This window comes from Manis pentadactyla, chromosome 3 (genome assembly GCF_030020395.1).
Source record: "Manis pentadactyla isolate mManPen7 chromosome 3, mManPen7.hap1, whole genome shotgun sequence".
In the NCBI taxonomy this organism is placed as follows: domain Eukaryota; kingdom Metazoa; phylum Chordata; class Mammalia; order Pholidota; family Manidae; genus Manis; species Manis pentadactyla.
Genome location: NC_080021.1, coordinates 63,726,930 through 63,747,271, shown reverse-complemented (window position 1 = coordinate 63,747,271; position 20,342 = coordinate 63,726,930). Strand labels below are relative to the sequence as shown.

The following is a 20,342-nucleotide window of genomic DNA, read 5'->3' as shown; positions in this document are numbered from 1 at the left end:
TGAGTATTATAAATTGTATTTTCAATCAACTTCATAAAATTTACATATAATGAAACGGGTCTGTATCTTAAGCTCACAGTTAATGAGCTTTGACATACACCCATGTAACAATCACCAAAGTCAGGATAATAAACATTTCTATCACCCAAAAAGTTTCCCTGTAGAGTAAATACCCACTTTCCAATCTAGGCAACCAATAAACTGCTGTCACTATGGACTAGTTTTGCCTGTTCTAGAATGTCACAAAAATAGGATTTTGTAATATACATACTACGTATCCAGCTTCTTTCATTCAGCATGTTTTCGAGGTTTATCCATACTGTTGCTAGAGTCAGAAGTTTTACCTGAGTAATATGCCATAGAGGGGTTTTATTACAATTTATAAAACCATTCAACTGATAGTGGATATTACCAGTTTAAGACTATTATAGAGAAAGTTGCTACAAACATACATGTACAAGCCTTCGAATGGCCATATACTTTCATTTCTCTCAGGTAAAAACACCAGGACTGGAACTGCTGGGTGGTACAGTAATTGTATGTGTGACTTAGTAAGAAGTAACACGACGACAAACTGGTCATACCGTTTTATCTTCTCAGCAGCCACATATGAGAGGTCCAGCTGCCCTGCCAAGACACTTGGTATTGTCAGGTTTTGGTGTCAGGATAATGTTGGCCTCATAAAATAAGATTCGAAGTGTTCCTTTCTCCTGTTTTCTGAGGTGCTGATACTATTTCTTCCTCAAATATTTGTTAGAACTTATGAGATTTGAGTTTTCTTTGTGGAAAGTGTCTAATACAAATTCAATTTATTTAATAGGGCTATTGAGGTTTTACTTGTTCATAGGTCTGGTTTGGTACTTTGTGACTCCTTATAAATCTGCCCGATTCATCTATGACAGGAATTAGCAGACTTTTCCTTAAAGAGCCATACAGTAAACATTTCACACTTGCAGGCCATACAGTGTATCACAACTATTCAACTCTGCCATTATAGCTCAAAAGCAGTCATAGATAATAGATAAATGAGTGGACATAGCTATGGTCCAATAAAACTTTATTTACAAAAGCAGGCAATGAGCCCCAGATCAGTTTGCCAACCAATGATCTAAGTTATCAAATTTATAAAGTTCCCTTATAATTCATTTAAATATTAGTAGGATTTCCTCTTTTACTCCTGATATGTAATATGCATCTTCATCTTCTCTTTCTTCTAGCTAGAAATTTATCAATTATATGAAGCCTTTCCCAGAAGCAGCTTTTGATTTCACTGATGCCCTGATTTTTTTTTTTATTGTTTGCCCATTTTCAATTTCATTGATTTCTGCTCCAATCTTTAGTATTTCCTTCTCTGTTTTTTTGGAATTAATGTGCTCTTCTTTTTTTACCTTCTTTAGGTGGAAGCCTAAAGCGTCAATTTAGGACTTTTTTTCCCCTCATATAAGAATGTAAAGCTATACATTTCCCTCTAAGCACTGCGTTAGCTGCATCCACATATTTCAATGTTTCATTGTCATCTTTAGTTCAAATATTTTTCTAATATTCTTTGTGATTTCTCCTTTGACTCATGCATTGTTTAGAAATGTGTTAATTTCCAAATAATTGTGGAATTTTCCAGATGTTTATATGATATTCATTTAACAACCTCTTTTGTGATCAGAGAACACAGTTTGTATTATTTCAATTCCTTTAAAAGTACTGAGAATTGTCTTCTGGCACAGCATATTACCTATCTCGGTGAATGTTCCATGTGTGCTTGGAAATAATTTATACTATACTACTACATGCAGAGCTCCATAACACTGGCTGACAGTGTTTTCTTAAAATTCTATAGCTCTATCTGAGCTCAGGCTGTCACAACAAAATGGCAGATTGGGAGGCTTAAACACAGAAATTAATTTTCTCACAGTTTTGGATGCTAGAAGTGGTAGCATGGTCAGTTTCTGGTTAGAGCTCTCTTGCTGGCTTGTAAACAGTTTCTTATGTTCTCATTCGGGGTAGAGGTGGTAATGGGGAGGGAGCAGAGTACTAGCTAGCTCTCTGGTGTCTTTTCTTACAAGGGCACTATCCCATCATGAGAGCCCCACCCTCACACACTATCTAAACCTAATTACTTCCCAAAGGCCCCATCTCCAAATGCCATCACATTGGGGGTTAGAGCTTCAACATGTAAATTGTGGGGAACCAAATTCAGTCCACAGTAGTAGCCTTTATTGCTTTACTGCATTAGCTGAGGCTTTCGGTAGATACATGTATATTTAGATTATTAGGTCTTCTTAATGATTTCACCCTTTTATCGTTGGTAATTTTATCCTTGCTAATATTTTTGTTCTGAAGTCTATTTTGTCTGATATAAATATAGCGACTCGAGCTGTATTGTGATTAGTGTTTGCATGGAATACCATTTTCCATCCTTTTAACCACTTTATGTCTTTACATGAAAAGTGGATTTCTTTATATACTATATGATTGTATTTCCTGCTCTTTTATCCCATCTGATATTCTCTTCCTTTTAACTGAAGTGTTTAGACCATTTACATTTAGTGTAATTATCAAAATAGCTGGTTTTAAATCTATCATCTGGTTCTGCATTTTCTATTTACCCAGTGTTCAATTACTAATTTTTTTCTACTTCTTCCCTGCTTCCTTTTGGATTACAATTTTTTATTCCATTTTATCACCACTATTGTATTCTTTTCTTTTTTTGCCCTGCATCAACATACATCTTTAACTTATCACAACTTCCCTTCATATCATATTATATCAGTTCATGTATAATATAAGAACCTTACCCAGGTTTTCTCTGTGTTTATGGTGGTAGGGTAAGTTTGGTCCCAGTTACTACATATGCTTGTGCTAGAAGCATAAACCCCAAAAATGTTTTTTATATTATCTGATTTTTATCCAATACTTGGGGAAACAGATGTTAGGAGAACACTCCATATTTTACCTCAAAGACAAAAAGTTGTACTTCTATTTCTTAAAATGAAGTGTGTTGCATCTGGACTTACCTAGCAATAGAATTTTGTCTTTTAAGAGTTATAATGGCCCCGGAAGATGACTGGTTAGCCAGAGACGGGTAAGATTCCTCAAGGGAGGAACAACCTAAGACAGGCACAGTCGCAGGGGGGCCATCAGGTGAGAAATTGGGGATCAACAGAGGTGAGGCTTAGAACCTCACCCCCCCCCCTGTTCTGAGAGAAATCTTCTGCATACGTGGATGTTTTATTGCCCTTGTCTAGCTTGGATTAACACATAGTCTACAGGCACACACCTGATCATCTACATTTGCTCTCTTACAACACTAAACTATGTTTTCTACCTTTATCTCGTATCTACCTACCACTTCAGCATTTTATTAAAAATAATAATAATAAAGAGAGAAATGTGGTATCCACATATAAATCACGTATAAAAATCAAATGAGTATTCATATTTGAACTGACTGTTTATAGTTCATAATGCATGAGCAAAACTGAAGGTTTCTGTGATGGCTGCCCTTGTACTGTTCACCATGTAAGAACTTATTCACTATGTAAGAATTTGTTCTCCATGTAAGAACTTGCTTGTTATGCCTCAGAAGATTGGAGACTGACGAAAATTAGGCTTGAGGTGGACTAATGATTGTGCATTGAGCATTGACTCCCCTATACAGAATTTTATTGTTGTTAACAACCATTTGATCAATAAATATGAGAGAGGCCCTCACACACAAAAAAAGTATACACTTCCAATGGTAAAATAATAAGTAACCGGGATGTAATGAATATAGTCAAGATATCGTAACAGCTTGGTATGGTGATAGCTGGTACCTAGAATTGTCATGTATATAAATGTTGAATCACTGTGTTGTACACCTGAAACTAATGTAGTGTAATACTGTGTGTCAACTACCCTTCAATGAAAAATTAAAAAATTTAAAAAAAAAAAGAGTTATAATGTCCACTAGCTCCTATACCTAATTCTAAACACAGCCTGCCTAAGATAAGACCCAGAATCCTTCATTTACCCTGAAATACCTCTCTGGGTCTCTGATTCCCTGCCTTTATATTCCAGTTCATTCTCCCTCATTTTGCTTTGGTAACCTATTTAAATTCTCTCCTCTGACTTATGAGAGTTTTCAAAGACAACATATTTCTTATATTTCTTTTTTCTGGGCTTTAAAACCTTTCCTGCAAATGAAAAACATTTGCAATTTAATTAATGTAACCCTACGTAAAAATATGAGAAAATATTAAAACTTGGGTCTTGTAGCTTACCTTTCAGCTATATCCATTCTATAAATCTATCCTCATGAAGAAATACCATTTTTAAAACTATTTTGAAAACGTGTGACATATATTTCATGTATAAAGCATATGACAAGAGAAAAGAATGTATTCCCCTAACCAAGGGATATGGTATACAAAAGTCAAAATTATATGTAACCATTATAATGAATTTATGCTTTTCATCACTTTACATTTATTTAGTTTATCCATGGGACTTTAAAGCTGTGTACCTGACTGACTTAATCCTGTTAGGTTGAACCATATGAAACTGATATACTTATAGGTCAAAGAAAGGCCAAATATTGGCGACTACGTATGGTTTAACCTCTCATTTACCAGCTAACCACTGGCCTTAGAATGCTAACCAAAATGAACTCACCCAGTCTGTATGCTGTTTTATCAGTACATGATCACCATCTGGTGGCAGAAAGCAAAACTGTAGGTTTTTACCAGTTTGTATACTACTGTTATAAATATATTCAGTTTCTTAACTGTTCTACTTTCCAAAAGCCTTTCTGAAACTGCATTTACAAACCAAGAAAGAAAGCTGAGATTAACAGTTTGAACAAACACAAAATAAATAGCACACCAACATCACAATAATTAACAGCTTGTCATCAGCCTACACAACATAAACTGAAATACAACAAACAGGCTGGTGTATAAACTAAAATCTTGCTGGTTTATGATAATTAACATAATGAAATAAAATCAGAGCAGATACTCCAAAAAACTTGTTTAAATCTATCAAATTTTCAGTGATAGCCACAGCTATCCATATAGCTCTTTCCAAGCCTCATACACAGATTTCCTTCCCATGGCAACAGGGGGAGACCATGAAGCCTCAAGCGGGCACCTGGCTCTGCCCACAGGAATAAGTAACTTTTCAGCAAAACAGTACAAACTCTTTCCTTTTTTAATTGCTATGATTCATACCATACATGTTAAGAGAAAGTAACTTTACTAACCTAGCTGTAAATGACTAGCCTGGGAATTGGATACATTAGCCACAGGCAAACAAATATTGTCTTGACACAAAATATACCACCACCACCCAAGGATGGGGTACTTTAAGTTATGCCATGAAATTATTTCAAATTGACGACAAGTCAATATAACCAAATCCTTTTAGGAAGGAAGTGTAAATCCTAGTTGAATGAAGTACTAATGAGTCAAACTTAGGTTTGCCCAAGATGCAAGATACATTACACATCCTGATTCTGGAAGCTCTAGACCTTTTAGTCCCTCTTCCCATGTGTATTTCCAACAAACCTTAAAGCCAAAGATAATCTCCACGTTCCCTTCATAAGGCTTTAATGAGTGATAAAATGGACTCCTCCTAAATCTCACAGGCAATTTAAACTCAACATGGTCAAAAGTGAATTCTTCATCTTTCCAAAGTCCTACTCCAACTCTTCTCATTGTGAACACCACTACTAGAAATCCAGATACTAAGTTATCCATTAGATGCTCCCCATCTAATCAATCCCCAAGTGCTATCACGTCTACCTTTTAAACATCTAGATACTGTCCCTTCCTCTCCATCTTCACTGTCATAGCCTTTCATCACATTAAGCCTGAATTAAAACATCCTTGTAATCCATCCTTCTCTCAAATTCTAAGTCTATCCAAACTATTTACCACATACTGCCAGAGCAATATTCCTAAAACAGACACCCAATTATTTTACCCCTCAGCTTAAAATTCTTCAATGGCTCTCAACCACATTCTGGATAAATCTAAACCTCTTGACATACTATTTGAGGACATCCAGATCAGCACCCTGCCTGAACATAACTTTCTTCATTCCAGACATACTGAATTCCAAACTAACCAATAATTCCATGAATGAACTTCTCAGGATTCCTTGCCATTGTCCCCCAAAATCTAGATTGCTTCTCCTTACCTTTTTCACCTGACTAACACCTACCCAACCTTGATGATTGAGTTCAAGTGTCCAGTCCTTCTAGATTTGCTTCCCCAATCTGAGTGAGGTGCTTGTTCTCTGTGTTTCCACAACATTATACGGACCCATGTACCACTCTGTTACTGTTTTTTTTTCATTGTCTTCCTCTTCTAATAGATTCAGAGTCTACTGTGTTGTCTTTAATTAAAGTATTTATGCTAACATAACATGTAACAAGGAGTAGGGATTCAATAAATATTTGCTGAATCAATGAGACCTCACAAAAGTCCTTTCATTTGGTATTATCTCTATTTAGCCAATGAGGAACTAGGGAGGGCCAGTGCCTTCCCCAAGAGCACAAGCTAAAAGCATCAAAACTAGGATTTGAAACAAATACTCTATAATGAAAATGATTTCCCCTCAGAATCTTTGCCTTTAGGGAATCTTTTGGTAAAATAGGGCTACGCATAGCAGTTTGGATGGGTCTAAACCCTGTTGCTCTGATCCGGGCACAAATCCAAAGCTGGCTGGCCACCCCACCCCAAATCCAGTCTGAATGACCAATTCTGGGACACACAGTCTACTCAAAATCTTTCTTGGGACTTTTCTAAGAATTATCTAAAAAGATAAAAACTTGTTCCTTCTCTAGTACTACACGTCTAAGGACTATGTAGCACATAAGGTACATACAGCAAATGGAAGTGAGAGTCTTAGAAAATACAGTCAAGCAGAAGCAAAAATGAGACAAGATCCAGAAAGACAGAAATAGAAAATGGGGAAAACCACACTAAAGCTTTACATCCAACCATGCCTAAGAGACCTCCCAGGTACACAGGGCAAAAATTCCCATTTTCACATAGTCTAGTTTGAATTGTGGCCCGCTGGCAATCTACGTAAATAGACAGGGGGCTTTCTGGACATTAGCCAAGCAATAATGCTTCTTTAATCTGTGAATACACAAAATTAATAAATTTTGTATAGGAGGTCTGATTTCAGTCATTCTGTTCTTTGAGATTATGTATATAATTTTTGATAACACACACACACACACACACAGGTGTAAAAATGTAATTTTTCTCCCATCTTTATATCTTGCACTTTTTGTCATATAAATTTTTGTATGCTTTCAACCTTATAATATATCTGTTAGTGAAGAGTGAGTGCCCCAAATGAGGAAGAAAAAGATGTAACTAGGTGTATTCATTTTCAAGTATCTTGGGTATAACAAAGGAAGTGAAGTACTTCAGAATCCCCAGGTTGTACAAATAGATATAGAGTTTTGCTCATGGTTTTTCTCCAGCTATCATAAAATGGGGATGGGGTACAGTGGAGGACATTTCTATAAGTTCATTGTTAAGCCTTTGAAAGACTTCAAGTAGAGAAACAGATTTTAAAGAACAACATGGATAAAACCTAATTATTACTTAATATTATTTTAAGTCGAAAATGACAGGACCTTTTCAAAAATAACCTCTAAATGATATATGTTTCTTGGACTTCTTAACATTTCATTCCCTACCCTATTAAGAAGCTACTGATTTATATGGAGTATGACAAGAAGAAGAGTTTCCTCTGACCTCTGGCTCCAAATTGCCAGTAACACACTAAGGTATTGTCATCTGCAAACTGAGGTCATACGTGAAATCATAACTTTAACAGATGAATGAGTAATGGCTAGGTTTCCCCTTTGGTGAGCAGAGATTCCATGTTGAAACACGGCTTGGCAGCTTACCATATGTCCCTATTGTTTTTTGTTTTTTGTTTTTTTTTACCATGTTTGTGATCTGCAGGAAATTCTAAAGACTTTCCAAAACTCTGAAGGAAAACTCCACTTTATCCATTAAATGAGAATGTCCTAAGGCATGCCTTTTGGAGATATCATAAATAAAATTCTTACACCTCTCATGACAACCATGGAATCAGATCTTGAAACTAGAAATCACCAATGAAGGAAAAATTGTCAACGTTAACAGAAAATCTAAAACAGAAAAAAAAAATCTAACAAACCACACAACCCCTGTCATATCCACACACACCAACTCCTCTTCTCCTGTGGTTTATTCTGCTCCAGCCACACTGGCCTCCTAATGAAGCATGCTCCTACCCCAGAGGCTTGGCACCTGTTTCTTCTGCCAGGAGTGCTCTTTCTCTCTCTCGTGACATTCACACTGCTTATTCCCTCTCCTCCTTCGGGTCCTTATCAAAAGTCACCTCCTCAGTGACTGCTTTGTACTGACTACCTCCCCAACTAAGAGAACCTGAGCAATAATATTGAAATGAATAGAACTAAGTTTTAAACGACAATTTTTCCTGTAATAAGACACCAAAAGTATCAGATGATATATAGACTAAATATAATATCACATCTTAATTGTAATGTCAGTAAATATACAAATTGATTTTAAAAGCAACACTAGAAGAAATGATAATTATGTGATGAGCTAGAGGTGTCAGTGAATACTACAAAGGCAATCATACTACAATATAAAATGTTATCAAATCGACATGTTGTACACTTTTAACTTACACAATGTTAAGTCAAATATATCTTAATTTTAAAATATTTTTAAAGCATCAGCAAATATCTGGCCACAACAATTTCTTAGGCATAAGAGCAATGGGAGCAGTCACACACACACAAACCCTAGCAGATTAGACCACATAACATTTAAAGGTGTACTCTAAAAACAAAAAAAACTAAAGGCCAATTTTTTTAATGCAGGAAAATTAAACAAAACAAACTTAATGTAATATCCTCAACACATAAACATTTGAAGACCAGTCAAGCAATGCAGCAAAAATAAGCAAACTTAAAGACAAATCAAAAAGGACAGCAATTAATAAATATCTGAAAAAAGTGTCACAAGCAATCAATAAAACCAAAATTTAAAAACATACCACTTTTTAATTGTCCAACCAGATAATGCGTTTTAACCTCAAGTGTTGCCATAATGGAACAGAATATGCTCTAAGAAATTAGTACAAACTTTAATGTAATTGGGCAATACATTATTCTTCTTATCCCAATGTTCCCCTTACAGTAATCTATTTAAAGGAAATAATCAGTTATATAAACAAAAGTTTGCATATGAAGACTTTTTTTTACTTATTATTGTCAAAATAAAGTTAAACAACCTAGATGATCAAAAACAGGTATATTTTATTCAGAGTTATCAAGTATTCCATGTTTATACCTGTTTATATACTTATAAAGTATACTCTGGCCATCAGAAGCATTCCATAGCTATCAAAAATATTTCTCCAAGACTACTTAAAGATATAAAAAATGATCATTATATTAAATGAAAAAGGCACAATGCTGCATATACGAAATGACCAAATTATGATATATCCATACAAAGGAACACTATTAGCAATAAAAAAGGGTAAAATCCAGAAATAAGCAACAGAGATGAATCTCAAAAACAAAAAAAAAAAGCAAACAAGAAAAAAACCATTATATGACGTAAAAAAAGCTAGACACAGAAGAATAAATACTGTATGAATCTATATGAAATTCAATGACAGGCAAAACTAATCTATGGTGACAGAACCATGGTTACTTCTTAGAGGAGTATCAAGTGCTAAACAGAATATGGAAACCCTCAGGGGTGATGAAAAAATTTTGGATTGTGACAGCAGTGGTGATCACTTGATGATACACGTATGTAAAAAGTCATGAAATAAACTTTAAATACACACATACATACATAAAATAATAAAAGTCACCACAATATACTTTTAAGATTTGTGCACTTTACCATTCATATATTATACCTCCATAAAGTACTGTAGAAACTGCATATAAAGGATAACTTCAATATGGTTAAATATATACAATGAATAAAGAGAATATAAAGTAGATCAAAATATCAAAGGTGTTTAATTCTGGGAATTTAAATTACTTATATCTCCTTTTTTATGCATTTTGCACATTCTATATGGTAAGTTATGTGACCTGTAAAATGGTCAGGAAAAAAAAAAACTTAAAAAAAAATTCTGCCTTGCTTGTAAAGAAAATTCTGTACACTGGTAACTCACAAAATTATGCAATGTGTAAAAAGACTTGGTAAAGCCTTCCAACAAATTTCCTATTAATTACTAACACTCATGTTTACAATGTATTTGGACAAGAAAAACATTAATTAAGCTAAGCATGTACTGGGTGAATAAATAAGCAGGTCAACCGAGAAGGCAGCACTATAATGTGAAATGGCTTTAAAATATGGTCCTCTCTATATGCACCCCTATGTTTACTGCAGCACTATTTACAATAGCCAGGATATGGAAGCAACCTAAGTGTCCATCAGTAGATGAATGAATAAGAAGAGGTCGTACATATACACAATGGAATATTATTCAGCCATAAGAAAACAAATCCTACCATTTGCAACATGGATGTAGCTAGAGGGTATTATGCTCAGTGAAATTAGCCAGGCAGAGAAAGACAAGTACTGAATGATTTCCCTCATTTGTGGAGTATAACAACAAAGCAAAACTGAAGGAACAAAACAGCAGCAGACTCACAGATTCCACGAAGGAACTAGCGGTTACCAAAGGGAAAGGGGTTGGGGGAGGGCAGGTGGCAAGGGAAGGAGGGAGAAGGGGATTGAGGGGCATTATGATCAGCACACATAAAGTAGGGGGGACATGGAGAAGGCAGTATAGCACAAAGAAGACAAGTAGTAACTCTATAGCATCTTACTATGCTGATGGACAGTGACTACAATGGGGTATGTGGGGGGGACCTGATAATATGGTTGAATGTAGTAATCACAATGTTGCTCATGTGAAACCTTCATAAGATTGTATATCAATGATACCTTAATAAAAAAAAATATGGTCTGCTTATGACTCAATAAAAACTAGTTCCTGAAAAATTATTTTTAAAAATTTATTACTTCACATATTCCTTGTGAGCCTGACTTATCTCAATTCCACTCAAAGTGCCCCAAGTGAAAACAGAAATTTCATTTATTTACAATGAAAATACTGAGTCTCAGAAACTTTTATAATATGCATCAAATAGTACGTGAGAACAAAATCAAAGAAGACATACAAACCTCTGATTGTACATGCCCCGAAAGTTGTAATTAGCTCTATAATTTGGGAAAGGCTTTGGATCTAATGGCCTGTAGATGGCAGGCTCTCCCCTTTTCATAGCAAGCCCATTCAGTTCCACAGTTGGAGTTATACTACCTGTTTAAAAAAAAATATTAAAGGCACACAAGTGAAATATTTCCATAACAAGTCATGAAAGTTATATTTATACAACTATAATTACCATGGAAGAATGTGAGAGTGGATGACTCATCTATATCATTTTCTAAAGGGGTGTAAACTATATAAACAGAAAAATCATTTTTAACAAAATCTCTTGAGGTTTCTGCAACATTTTCTATATATTAATGACCAAAATTTCAACTCTATTTCAAAACAAGGCAAATGCAAGATTCACTGATTGGTCAGTTTGGATATTATAAATTATTGAACTTCAATATTATCCCAGAAAGTTTATAATTATATAATCATTAAAAACATCATCATCTGTGAATAATTTTATTTATATTTTGATAATCAAGCAACTAAAATTAGCAATGAATATCATCAGTAATTCTTGGACTTACCTAATAAAAAATAAGTTTTGAGTTTTTTCTATAAACAATAATAAGATAAAGTAAAAGTAATGCTTTCTGTATGTAATCTTTAAAAATACATATTGAAGCACTTATGGATTAAGTGATATATCTGCGATTTGTTTCAAAATCATTTAGAGGAGAGAGAGATGAGAAACAGGACTGGCCAACATGTGTAGATGACTGTTGAAGCTGGTGATAGGTACAGGGACATTCACAGTCTTATTCTCTCTACTTTGGTACAAGTTTGAAAAAAAAAACATAGTAACACACAATGAAAAATTATTATGTCAAGTTATTTCAGTCCAAAAGAGATTATTTAGTAAATACAGCAATAAATGTTCCATATAACAAACTCACAAAAATTAATCTAATGATTTTATAGAAAGTAAAATTATTTTTAATTAAATTCGGTACTATCTCACTTGAATTATTCCTTTTGCATCATACATTTAAGACTCTATCACATACAAGAATGTGTCCACTTCAGCAGAGAAATTGGAGCTGGCTTAAAATACCAGCAAAAGGGTGGTAGGGCCTGACATACATACACTATTGGCAGCCATCAAGAGTCAATATATTTCTAAAGAATTCATGTGAAACCACCAAACAGGATAATAAGAACTGGATCTAAACCAAGGTTAAGAAGAAGGGAAAAAGATAAGGATAAGAAAAAGAGCAAAGAAAAGTTAACATATTGAATAATAAGTCCAATTAGCTCAAATCCCTAATTTAATACATACACTCATAGCAGAGGCAGAGAAAGTGAAGCACAAGGGGAATCTCCACTCTTCTTTATAATAGTATTTTATGGAGGGATAAGTAAAATACACAAACCTTAAGCACACAGCTCCAGGAATTATTATACATGTACACACTCACGTGACCACCGTTCAGATCAAGATACAAACATTTCCATCACCCAGAAAGTTCTTTCACACCTTTTTCCAGTCAATAACCATCTCCCCAAGTTACCTATTCTGACTTCTGCCATCACAGATTAGTTTTGCCTACTCTTCAAATCTAAATACATATTGTTTTGTATTGCTTACTTCATTCAATGTAACAATTTTACTAATACATCAGTATTTCTAGCTTCAGATATATAAATATTTCGGTATTTTTTTTAAATCACTGAATGAATTTATCTAGTCTGTTGTTGATGGGGCATTTGGGTTGTTTCCAGTTTGGGACTATTAAGTACAAAGCCACAAACATATTAAAGTAAGTTTTTCAGCAGACATATACACTCGTTTCTCTTGGGTATATACCTATCAATGGATTTGCAAGGTCACAGAGTGGGTTTACCTTTATTAGAAACTGACTATAAGTTTTCCACAGATTTTTTTTAACACCAAAGAGCCTTTGAAAAAGTTCAACTTTTTCTTATTTCATAAAGATTTTAGTTTGATGATTAACATGTTAATCAGTTCTAAGAATTATGTCATTTTGAATTCTACTTTGCAATAATTGTACAGACACAAATATCACAAAGTTCAAATGGGAAAAAAGAAGAAAGCTTGAAAGAATTCATCCTTTAAGTATAGCAATAAATAGGAAATTAATGTGTTTGAAAATCACTAGTGAGGTGATTTTAATACCCTAGTAGAATACAGTATGTTCTGCCACCCAAATCAAAACTAGATTTTAAGCTGGGTAACAGTATATATTCTTATAAATTATAGTCATATAAATTCCTCATTTAAAAGTAAGGCTCCAGTCTATTTTCTTCATAGAAACACTAGACACTGGGCTTTGTGAAGGAGACCAGAAGAGAAGCAGTAGAGCACAGATGTGCTGAAAAGGTTTCAGTGCCTCCCCATCTGCTTCATGAAGAATTGGACTGGCATCTCCACATGTACACAACTGCTTCAGTTACACAGTAATGCTTTCACAGAAAATATTTAAAGAATGACTTCAAACTATGACATACCTCCAGATAATGCTGAGTACCACTGTTTTCCAGGTTGCAAAAAAATAATCATTACATGGGAATCCTCATGTACCATATGGCCATAAAGTTAACACTGTAAACACATACTTGGCTTTTAATGGTCTTTAGATATATTGAGGGAAATTTCTACATTTATCAGTGGTAAGTATAAATAAGCTAATTAATTAGATATACAAATGTACATAACAACTGTGGATTCCTATCTTGTGACAAATCAAAGAAAAATGCCACAACTAGTCTGCAAAGAGCAACATATTGCTAACACTTGGGGATACAGCTTTATAGGAAGTTAAAATAGTTCTGGAACATAGTGGTCACTCAGTAAATATTCACTGAAAGAATGAATTCATTAATTAATCAACCAGGACTCCATGGAAATGGCTGGTGCCAGGGCAAGCAAAATACAAGGTGACCTAGGAAGATCTTATGCCAGGAAGTAAAAGGTGTTCAAAGAATGATGAGGAAGTAACAGAAAGACACAGGAGTCTACTTGGAAGAACCATACAACAGGCCAAATCTGGAAGAAGTTGAGAATCAATAAATAGTGACAGATTATAAAGCCTGTAAGTAAAACAGGAATCCTAGACTCTAGAGTAATGCAAATAAATGAACAAATACAAAAAAAGGAAAAAGAGGAGGAAGAGAAAACTCTTGGGTAGAATGCCAACTAATAAATCTAAAGAGAACATTGAAATTAAAAAATTGCCCTTTGGGAGAGAATAAATTTCTGTGTTTTAAGTCACAAACAGACAAGCACCCCCTGGCAATCTTCTGAGTAACAACTGATTCAGAAAAGAATCATCAGTAGATGCTTTATCTGGTGGGTGAAGAAAGTTTGAGGAGGAACAAAATGTTCATATAGTCTCAAAGTACCTCCTCAGAGAATACTACTATTCAGTAATAAAACATTAATTAACTTGATGATAGAGAAGCATGGCAGACATACTGTTCACCATGAGACAGAAGTCATTACTAATGGGAAAAATTAATTATCAGGTATCTCCTGATTTGAAGCACTGAGATAAACCCAGGTCACTTCAATATTCATGTAAAAATTGCATGAGTGACAAGGGAACACCATACACACTCAATTGAGGGGCATTCTACAAATGATGGGGCTGTACTCTTTAAAATGTCATAGTCATAAAGGACAAGAAAGACCGAGGAACTGTTCCAGATTGAAGTGGAGTGAAAAGAAAAGTAAATGATCCTGACTAGTTCCTGGACCTACTTAAGCACATTACTGGTACAATCAATGAAATCTGAATGGCATCTGTGGATTACATGTACAGCAGATCAGTGTTAACCTCCTGACAGGAGAATGTCCATGTACTTAGGAAACACACATTGAAGCACTCAGGGGTAATGTCCACAATTGACTCTCAAATGATTCAGAAATGTTAACAATTGGAATGAATGAAGGGCACATGGGAGCTCTTTCTACAAATTTTATATAAATATGAAATTATTTCCAAAAAAAGTTTTAAAATACACAAGTAGGGAGAAAGCAAAATGGCATGTTCTTACTTAAACTGGCAAAATAGCCAGGCTATAAATGAATTTAACTCTTCTCTGAGATATAACTACTATTTAAGACCCCTCTACGTACTATGGATTCAGGAGTGAACTCCCCTCTTCACTTCAGAGAGGAATGGACTGGCTTTCCAACAAATGGTGCAGTTAACTGAATGTCTATGTATTAGAAGAAGAAAATTCTTGAGCCCTATCTCACACCATACATAAACCTCGATTTCTGGCAGACTGTAGATTTAAAAGATAATGTGATATAACTTCTAAAAACAAGAGGCTATTTTCATAACTTTATAGGAGAAAAAGATGTCTTAAATAGTACACAAAAAAGGACTAATAATAAGGGGAAAGACTAAAAACCTAGACTTCATTAAAATGAAGAATTTCTGTTCATCAATTAGGAGTATGGAGAGATACTTATAACATACAGATCTGACAAAATATATCATTCGAAATATGTAAAAACCCTACAAGTCAATAAAAAGTAGAAAAACTTAAAAAACAGACAATGCAGTTTTTTATAATGGGAAAAAATACTTTAACCAGCAATCTACAACAGAGGAGATCCATATGCCAACGGGCATATAAAAAGGTTTTCGCCTTCATTAGTTATTAAGGAAATGCAAATTAAAACCACAATAAACTAGTACTATACCCCCAGAAGAATAGCTAAAAATTTTGAAAGCTGCAGATACCCTACACTGACAAGGGTGTGGACAGCTCTCACACACTGCTAGACAGAGGGGAAAATGGTATTTATTGTTTGATGTTATACATTATGTATTTATTATATATTTTTAGAAATACGAACTTGGAAAAGGAGATATTTATTTATTCATTTATTTCTTTATGAGACACATGATTCCCTAAGGGCAAAAGAGGCAGGATCTTGCTTTTCTGACCTGGGCTGGTTCACTGCTCCTTAGTCCTGCTCCCAGAAGGTCACTATACTGATGCTGTACTCGGTGCAGACACCTGATCAGCACAGCACACCACAGCCCAGAACTCCTGTGCTCAAGTAATTCTCCTGTGTCAGCCTCCCAAGTAGCGGGGACTACGCCATCTGTATGTATTATATGTTTGTTTGTCACTCTAGCCCTTTTATTGTTGAGAGTAAAAAATAAAATATACTTCTATACAATGGTGAACATATAGGGCAAAACAGAGTAATAAAACTGAAGGCTGAAGTTAAGAAGTGAGTTGAACATTTGGGCCTCCAAATTGAGTAACCTCAAACCACTTAAAAACCAGTACATTCACAGCAAATGGCTATTACATATGGCAGACTGGGTGAAGCTGCTCCAAGTTGAACTTGCAGGGTAATTCTCTCCTCAAGGACATCGTTTAATTGTTGCTGCAAATTCACCATTCAATCTGGCTGCAACAGTGCCAAGTTTCCTTATAGTTTCTAATCGATGCCTGAAGTGCTTTCTAACTTTTCCAACAAATCTAGGAATAGAAGGTTGTGATACAAGAACAGCAGCTAAGACACTTGTCTTTTGTGTATATTCATCTACTTCTGGCCTTAATTCATCTCCTAATTGCATGAACACATGTATAACCTACCACCCAACAATTCCAAATGCACACATACAAGAAGGTTCACAGCAGTATTATTTATAATAGCCCAAAACTGGAAACAACCTAAATATCCATCAATAGTGCAATGAGTAAGTAAATTATGGTCTATTTATTAAATGGGGAATGTATACAGCAATGAAATACTATATTGTTTAACACAACAGGGATAATCTCACAAACAACATAGAGAAAACCAAGCTATCACAAAAGTGTATGGTGTTTGAGTCCAACAAACAGGGACAACAAATCCAAGACAGAAAACAGAACAATGGTTTTCTTTGGAGTTGTTTAACCAGTAGAAGGGGGGCATGAGGGAGGCTTCTGAGGCACTCACTGGTAAAGCCTGTGGTATTGGTTAAGTATGCACAGTGCAAAAACCCATCCATGCTGTACAACTGTAATTTGTGCCCTTACCAGTATGTAATATTACACTTTATTTTAAAAATTTACCCCCCCCCAAAAAAAAACCTACTCATTCTCTCAGCTCACTCCAACACTCAACAGAGGAAACCCTCATCTCCACTGACCTTTCCAGACTCTCTTTTTCCTTTCTCTGACTGGTTTACCCCCTATTGCAATCCTCTAAAGTGGACTTGGGTTAGGGATCAGCGCACACTGCTCTTGCTTCACACTGTATGCCCTAGAAAGCTTGTCCACTAGCACGACTTCAACCAGCGGATCAGTAACATTTGTCCTTCCGTGCCAGCTGCCAGTCCCAGCACTCTTGCAGAGGAGGAAGCATACAGTGTTCAAAGCACAAGAGTTTCCTTTCTTCTTTCCCCACCCATAATCTATGACAATGGTTTCCTAACTGATCTTGCTTTTAATGTTTCCCATTTTCCATTCATGTACTCTTCTTAAAATATTCTTTTAAATACATCATCCAATAGCTCCTATAAATTAATCCCCAAACTACAGATAAAACTTAATCTCCCAAAGCTGGCATTCAAATCCACCATAATCCACTCCATAACTACATCTCCAGTCACCTCTTACTAGTCACTTACCTGCTCTAATTAATCTACAAAAATTTTTTTACCAAACCCATTTTCATTACTATTCCAATGCCCTTCCTCATAGTATACCCTCAGCCTAGAATATTCTTTCCTCTATACCTGCTACTTCCTTTCATTCAAGGCCTGTATCTCTTCTCAACTACTTTAATCCATGGTTATTATTACCTATAATACTGATGGTTGTTATTAGTCACTTGGTACATAATATTTACCAAGTTAGGTGTTTTATTTATATGACTGTAAAATCCTCACAGGAAAGGACAATGTGTTATTCCTCTTATATATACAGAAGCAAGTGCCTAATAAATAGAGGTGCTAATTATCAACCAGCTGAGGACATTTTTAAAAATTAAAAAATGGAGATAGCCTCAAAGCGAATAGGTTTCTTTACTGTAATAAAATTTTGAATTATTTAAACTTATTTAATAAAAACTGTAATCAGCTAAACAGACAGAAGGACTAGTAATAGGAAGCCATGAAGTTCTGGAAAGAGCAGTCCCAGAGCACATCTGCAATGAGAAAGAGAGTAGCTAATCTGATTCTGAGCATAAGAATGGACTATCATTTAATAGATTACAGAGTCACAGTTGGCAGGCAAAATGTCTGTTTTATTCCATCACAAAAATACCTACAGCAGTATTAGTCAGAAGGTAACCACCTAAATTAATAAATTAATGAGTAAATGGAGGTAGGTATAATACTAAAATTATGGAATTTTATTAACTGTGATCAATTCATTACTATGTCCAATATCAATTTGCTGCTGGCCAATAAACAACTGGACATACCATATTGTTGGTACTGTATGCAACCAGAACAACTTTTTAAATTATTCTTACCAATTTAAAATTAGAACACTCATTTACTTAGCAGTATACTCCACACATATATACTGTTTGTATAAGAAATCTTTGTATTTCTTAAAAAAGTACATATGCATGTTCTAAATTTAAACAGTTTTATCAACCATTTCCATGACAACAAACAAAATAATAATAAGGTGCTTAGGGATGATTTTATGATTTTTTATTAAACTAAAAAATAACTTTTAAGTTATAAATTACGTATTATATATTTAAATAGAGAAATTGATCATTTCTATCTTTGCTTTAGAAACTCAGTCTTATTTTCTGTTCTATATCCACATGTTTTTTTGCCAACATTTAAAAAGTAAATCATGCACCTTTTAGAGTGTCCACTGAAGCAAATCTGTGACAATGATCACAATTGCCTTCTTTAAGCTCTTACCTGCAGGTATTTTTCAGCTGTTCTTTTCCTGTGTGCTGTTAATACCTGCTGACTATGCAACTGGCAGGCCCTGAAGGAAACTGCAGAGAACAAGCACATGCAGAACACAGCAACACAACAGATGGAGACAAGTCCGTCCATACCTGGGTTGTTATTAACATTACTTTTGGGTGGTTTCTGAACTGGTTTAGGGAGCGTCGACTCAGTCAAAGCTTTGTTAGCAACAGCTTGTTGGGCCTTCTTTATGCTGCTCCCTTCGGACTCCCATGTCTGCTCACCAAGACTCAGCTGCACTGAGAACATCTTGGAAAAACAAAGACACAAAATGTTAAAACGTTTTCAGGAAATAAAAAATAGATACACCATAGAATAAAAATTTTAGAGCTACGGGTGACCTTATAGATCATTTGCAAGAAAAGTGTTATTCTATTTAATGAAAGAATTTTAAGAGACTGCAAATTCTGTTGTGCCCTTTCCAAAGGCTTAATGGCAGCTTTATAAGTGTGTATTTTGGGTAGAATAAGTCAAGAAGAAATTGTTTCCCTAAATAGAATTATACTGTTAATGTCATTCAAATAGTCCTCAGAAAAGAATAGGTGCAAAGATTAAAAGAAACTCTAAGAGAATCCAAAAGGTACTGTCTTCTTAAGTTTTATATTTAGCACAATTTAGTCAACAACTAAGGCAATTCTATTAAATATTATGTCACCAAGGAATTCTCAGTCCTCCACAACTGACATTTAAAGAGTCACCAAATTCTGTCAATTTTAACTTCACAAATATTTCTCAAATCTCTCTCCTCTCTTGCCGGTGACACTGCTGCACTGGATCCAGTCTATCATCTTTAGCTTTGATGTAATTATCTCCCAACTGGTTGCTGCTAAAACTCAAATCCAATTCCATCACTCCAACAGCCTCTGGGTTAAAAACCTTCTATTGCTCCCATGCTAGCAGGGCACAAGGTTCTACTTGGCCATCTTAATTTCACACCTACCCTTCCCCTGGCATGTCCTAACATTCTACTCACACCATATTTCCATATGAGCCCAAGAAAATCCTATTGTTCACCTTTAAAAGCTAGGACAAACAATATACACACATAATCCACTGTTTTACTTCACAGACAGCTTACTATGTTGTAGGAATACAAAGTATTAACCCAAAAATATTTATTAACTATAAAGAAATTATCTTTGCAGG

At 34.9% G+C, this 20,342-nt stretch overlaps 1 protein-coding gene across 21 annotated transcripts in view; it reads right to left on the bottom strand.

The window, feature by feature from the left end:
* Nucleotides 1–20,342, bottom strand: part of STAU2 (staufen double-stranded RNA binding protein 2) — a 344,484-nt gene that overhangs the window by 274,871 nt on the left and 49,271 nt on the right. For all 21 annotated transcript variants that reach the window (XM_036886315.2, XM_036886314.2, XM_057497970.1 and 18 more), the window contains 2 exons: nt 19,286–19,445; nt 11,241–11,376 (listed from right to left, as the gene is read on the bottom strand). In XM_036886315.2, coding sequence (XP_036742210.1) covers nt 11,241–11,376; nt 19,286–19,445 — 296 coding nt within the window. The remainder of the gene's footprint in view (nt 1–11,240; nt 11,377–19,285; nt 19,446–20,342) is intronic.